Raw genomic sequence first — 5,230 nt, 5'->3', positions numbered from 1 at the left:
AACTATTAACTTTAAAAATTACAACTCAATTGCATAAATCATAAACATAAAAGACTGAATAAGAATAAAAGAGTGCTTGCATTAATTGACATAAAAAACTATTACAAAAGTGATTAAAGCAAAAATAAAGAAGAACTAAAACTAAAGAGTGAGAGAGGGAGAGAGAGAAGAAAACTAAGCATAAACTAGAAAATAAACTAAGGGGAATAATAAAATAGGAGGGGGGAGGAAGGGACTTTTATAGGGTTTTTTTCTTGCCTCGTTCCTTCTACAAGTCTTCTTTAAGAAAAAAAAAGAAAATTAAATAAAATTAAATCTTAGTAAAAATCCTCATTCTCTGAGATATTGTGTGAGGAAAGAGAGAATCTGTTTCCATAATTAACAAATTGTATTATTTCCTTACAATATTCACCAATATGTTGCAATCTTGATTAAATCAGAAAGGAATCTCTGCATAGCATCTTCAAGATCTTGTGAGGTGGCAAGGAGAGAAAATAATCTTCAGGATTTTGTAAGAGAGAGGATGTGGTACCAATGAGTGTGTCCCACCTTTGGACTGGTTCTTGATTCACTTTAAGCACTTTCTCTTATAGACTTGGAAACTAAAAAAAATAAGAAAAATAAAAGTAGTACTATCTAAAGTGGGGCAAAATTCCCTAAGATTTCACACATTATTGTTCTCATCAATCACTACCACCACCACCACCAACGACGACGAGAATAATAAGGACACAGCCACCCTAGAGAACCCCGAAACCACCGAAGACTCTTCATCCACTTCCGATTTCGATTCCATCCTTCCCAAGATCTCCGAAGACATTGATTGCTTCCTCTCTCTCCTTAAATCAACCCAAACCCCAGATGAAATCCCAGATTTTATGGAGAAGTTCGCGAAGCTTGGGACTCTACCAAGGCTGCTGAAATTACTCGCATCCCAAACCCAGTTCTACCACCGTTGTAGCCAGAGATGAACATCTTGGAGGGCAAGAAAATGATGACGATAATGGATTGTCATCAATTGATGAAGATTTGAGTTATTTGAATGGATTTTTCATCAATTGCCACTCGCGAAACACCAACCTCTGTGCTAAAAACGAAGAAATGAAGATTTGAGTTATTCGAATAGGAACAAAAGTAGAAGAAATGGATGACGATAATTGAAGGAATCTCATCGAGTTTGTACAAAGGGACTAGGGGAAAGTGGAATAGAAAAGACTACAAGCCTCTCGATGGGTCTCATCGTTCCCGCCATTGGAAGATTTGGGTAGTGGAGCTCGCTTCCTCTTATTCTAAAGACGGAGTTGGGCAGGACCAGAACCAAGGTGGTGGTCGGAGGCTGTTTTGACGGATAAAGGTGACGCCCATGGTCGGAGGCGATTCTGGCGGATCAAGACGATGCCCATGGTCAAGTTTTTCGTTGGCGTTAACTCACCAAAGAAGTTCTTCGGCGTCACGGTCATGGTATGATGGCAAAGGATACCATGGAGCGGCGATATTGGGCAGGTTCTGTAAGACCTCCCCACATGAACGGATGAGATTTTTTTTGTTTCATCTAATGGTTAAAATCTCTTTAGCATACATTATTCCTAGGTAATGCGCTAGCATACCTATCCTTTTCCTCAAAAAAATATAAAGAAAATGTTGGATATACCTAAATCTGTGTATATCTCTCTCTTCATTCCTTGAAAAAAATAGATAAGATTTCTCTGTAGTGCAACAGAAGTGACAACGCAGACAGTAGACCTAACGACTAAGACCACCTCGAGGCACACAACCATATGTTGGGATCCATGCCTGGGTATTCCAAGTAGTTGGATCTGCCCTACCACCTCTGTTGCGCCATAGAGTAATCAAAACCTAAAAAAATACCTATGCCCCTCCCAATAGTTGAGCCATGTGATCCAAGAAAGCTTATGCATACCTAACCTTCTCCAAAAAATTTATATAAATTCACATTGAATTTCTAAATAAACGTATACATCAATTGATTATCATCTTTATTTAAAAAAAAAAAAAATTGATTATCATCTATTATCCCCTCCCACTCCCCTTCCGAAAAAGAAGAGCCATCTTTATCAAACAGTTAGCCTTAACCAATTAATAAAGGCTCGTGGATGGATGGTGGAGGGAAGAGAAATTATATAAAACAAAAATAATATAGATTTTTTTTTTAATTATATCAATAATGATCACGTTTTTATGCAAATATTTAGTAAATATAGAAATAAATTTTTATTATTTTCAACCAATTAATTATATTTGAATAGGAGAAAAAATGGGAGAACCAGGGCATCACTTTGAAAAGATTAAATACCATATTTGGTTAAGATTATCCTTATTTGATTAGTAGTCCACGTAACATCATAAGATGACACCGATCTCACTCACTCAGTGAATCGTGACTAACCCAATAAAGTAATAAACAAAGAAAATAAAAAATATCTCGTTGTTAATTGGTAACATCCCCGTTAATGTTGTCACAATTCACAAAAGCAACACCAACACCGGGCCCACTATATTTAAAACCCCCACCTACTTCCGTACTGGACTGTGAACTCCACGGCATAGATGTTCCAACTCGACGGCCACGATCATGTCTTGATTTTCGAATTCTACGACTGAAAGTGATTGAAACAGACATTTGCGAGTCCCTATGACCCAAATCATCTCTTCTGGTTCCCAGAGTGAGATTTTCTCGGCACCCATGGCTTCCTGTCTCACCGACGCGACACGAGAACTGTCGTGCCGAGACGGTCAAGCAGCGACGCGGCTCAAGCTTATATCTATGGTTGTAATCTTCCTCACCAGCGTCATCGGCATCTCTTCACCGGTCCTGCTTGCTCGTCTCTTCCAAGGCAAACCCATCTACGAGAAGGCACTTCTGGTGATTAAATGTTTCGCCGCCGGCGTAATTTTATCTACCTCCCTCGTCCACGTCCTCCCCGATGCCTTCGCTGCCCTCTCCGATTGCCAATTAGCTACCCATCATCCCTGGAAGGACTTCCCTTTCTCCGGCCTCGTCACCTTGATCGGAGCTCTGCTAGCGCTGCTTGTCGACGTCACTGCCACATCTCACGTCCATGGGAACAAACCGAGTCATTACACGCCGATTGGAACACAGGAAGAGCCTTCTTCGATTGATTCTTCTTTGGGGAAGAAGAAGAAAGTAGAACCCCAAATCGAACTCGGGGTGGTGATGCCGGCGAGTTGCCATGATGGTGGTGGTAAGGATCAGGAGGAATTGGCGAAACTGAAGCAGAGATTAGTGTCGCAGGTGCTGGAGATTGGGATTATATTTCACTCTGTGATTATTGGGGTCACCATGGGGATGTCTCAGAATCAGTGCATCATCAGACCTCTTGTTGCTGCACTGGCGTTCCACCAGATCTTCGAGGGGATGGGCCTCGGTGGCTGCATTGCTCAGGTATCGATTACACGTCGCAATTTCTCTGATATGATACTTCACTAGTGTAGCTTTCTTTCACTGCTCTGGCAGTTTAGTTTAGGAGGTTACATTTGGCGATGATCTTTCTACGAAAAAAAAAACCTTTCGAGTCAGGGTAAGGTCAGTCAGCCTAATGATATGACCGACGGACAGGAAATTCCTTCCGGGGCACCCCCATTTTTGACTCATAGAGGAGTAATCCAGATAAAACAATACCATGGCTTAGATTTTGCTTTGGGGCCAAATATCGGGTCCATCCAAAACCAGTTTAATGAATGGTTTCATATATCAAATTAGAATTGAACCATTTATTAAACGGTTCAATTAAATTCTGTTTTTGTTTTGACACTCTTACCTCCAATCCTTGTGTGCCAAATTTTAATCCAAACAGAGGATATGCCGATTAATGACGGGATGCATAGAAATACAAGAGAGGGTATGCTATTATATAGAATGTGCAAATGTGATTGGATTTGGATTTGAAATTAGCTTGACATGTGTCCAATCTAGGCCATTCTATAAACATCCAATTAATGGTTAGAATTGCAACTTCATCCTTTTATATGATTCAAGTAATTGTGTCCAGTGCCAACCAAGTTTTCCTTCACCGCACAGTGAAGGTTCAGTAACCATTCTAGGGTTCACAAACTCTATCAAGGTTTTAGTATATTCCCTAAAATACCCTCTTAATACTCTCCACACACATCAAAAGTCCCCGCGTGGGCAAATGAAAACTCAGTTCTAAAATAATCAACAAAGAAGTTTGGATTCCCATTCACCATGGCGAAGGAAAACTTGACCCTAAAAATAAATTATAAAGAATGCTCCGCATGAACCCAGCTTACACCCAACCTTTTTTTTTTTGGGAGGGGGGGGGGGGGGGAGATGATGCCCCACTCTTGAGAAATACAAGAAGTCCACCTCTTGTTGATTTTCATGCGTACCCCCTCATTGGTCCCCACGTAGACATAGGGGCTGTATGACCAAGAAACGTTCTTTTATCAAATAAAAAACACAAACACATACAAAAAGCTAGATTTTCTAAAAATGGTCTGAATTTGCCATTCATCTTCTATAAATTTTGCTGTGGAATTTTCATAATAGCAATGATACAACAAGGAAAAGCAATGACATGGCATGACGGTGTCAAAATTAAAATTGCAGGCAGGTTTTGGTGTGGGCACAACTTCTTATATGTGCTTCATGTTTTCAGTGACAACTCCAATGGGGATAGTTCTGGGAATGGTAATATTATCTGTGACCGGTTACAGTGACAATAGTCCCAGCGCCCTAATACTAGAAGGTTTACTGGGTTCCCTCTCTGCTGGTGTCTTGATATACATGGCTCTTGTTGATCTCATAGCAGCTGATTTCTTCCATAACAAGATGATGAGTTCAGAACCATGGCTAACAAAAGCTTGTTACATTGCTCTTGTCCTAGGATCTGCTTCCATGTCTGTCTTAGCTGTTTGGGCTTGAATATTTTTTCTGTACATAATTGTGATTCTAGTACTTTTTACACATAGATGTGAAACAAATTAAGCTTATACATCTCTTTTTTTTGTGGTCATCGTGGATGACTAATCAAATTAGAAAGATTGCTTAATTTACTAAAAATTTTTTAGGATGGCCAAGAATAGATTGGTTTTTTTTTTGGTATATAGAAGTCGATTGATTTGCACGTGTGGGACACATGGAAAGTGAATTACAAAGATCCAACAGTCACGGAATGTAATTTGGCCAGACTGTCATACGCTACATGGACAAGAAATCAAAATTTTGTTG

General features: G+C 39.8%; 1 protein-coding gene across 1 annotated transcript; it reads left to right on the top strand.

The window, feature by feature from the left end:
• Positions 1-2,670: 2,670 nt before the first annotated feature.
• On the top strand, positions 2,671-4,992 carry LOC122085738 (zinc transporter 6, chloroplastic). Its single transcript, XM_042654267.1, has 2 exons — positions 2,671-3,424; positions 4,610-4,992. Exons 1-2 carry the CDS (start codon positions 2,705-2,707, stop codon positions 4,922-4,924), a joined length of 1,035 nt encoding a protein of 344 aa, XP_042510201.1. The 5' UTR covers positions 2,671-2,704; the 3' UTR covers positions 4,925-4,992.
• The last annotated feature ends 238 nt before the right edge of the window (positions 4,993-5,230 follow it).

This window comes from Macadamia integrifolia, chromosome 8 (genome assembly GCF_013358625.1).
Source record: "Macadamia integrifolia cultivar HAES 741 chromosome 8, SCU_Mint_v3, whole genome shotgun sequence".
Classification (NCBI taxonomy): Eukaryota; Viridiplantae; Streptophyta; class Magnoliopsida; order Proteales; family Proteaceae; genus Macadamia; species Macadamia integrifolia.
This window is presented reverse-complemented; position numbering and strand designations above follow the sequence as displayed.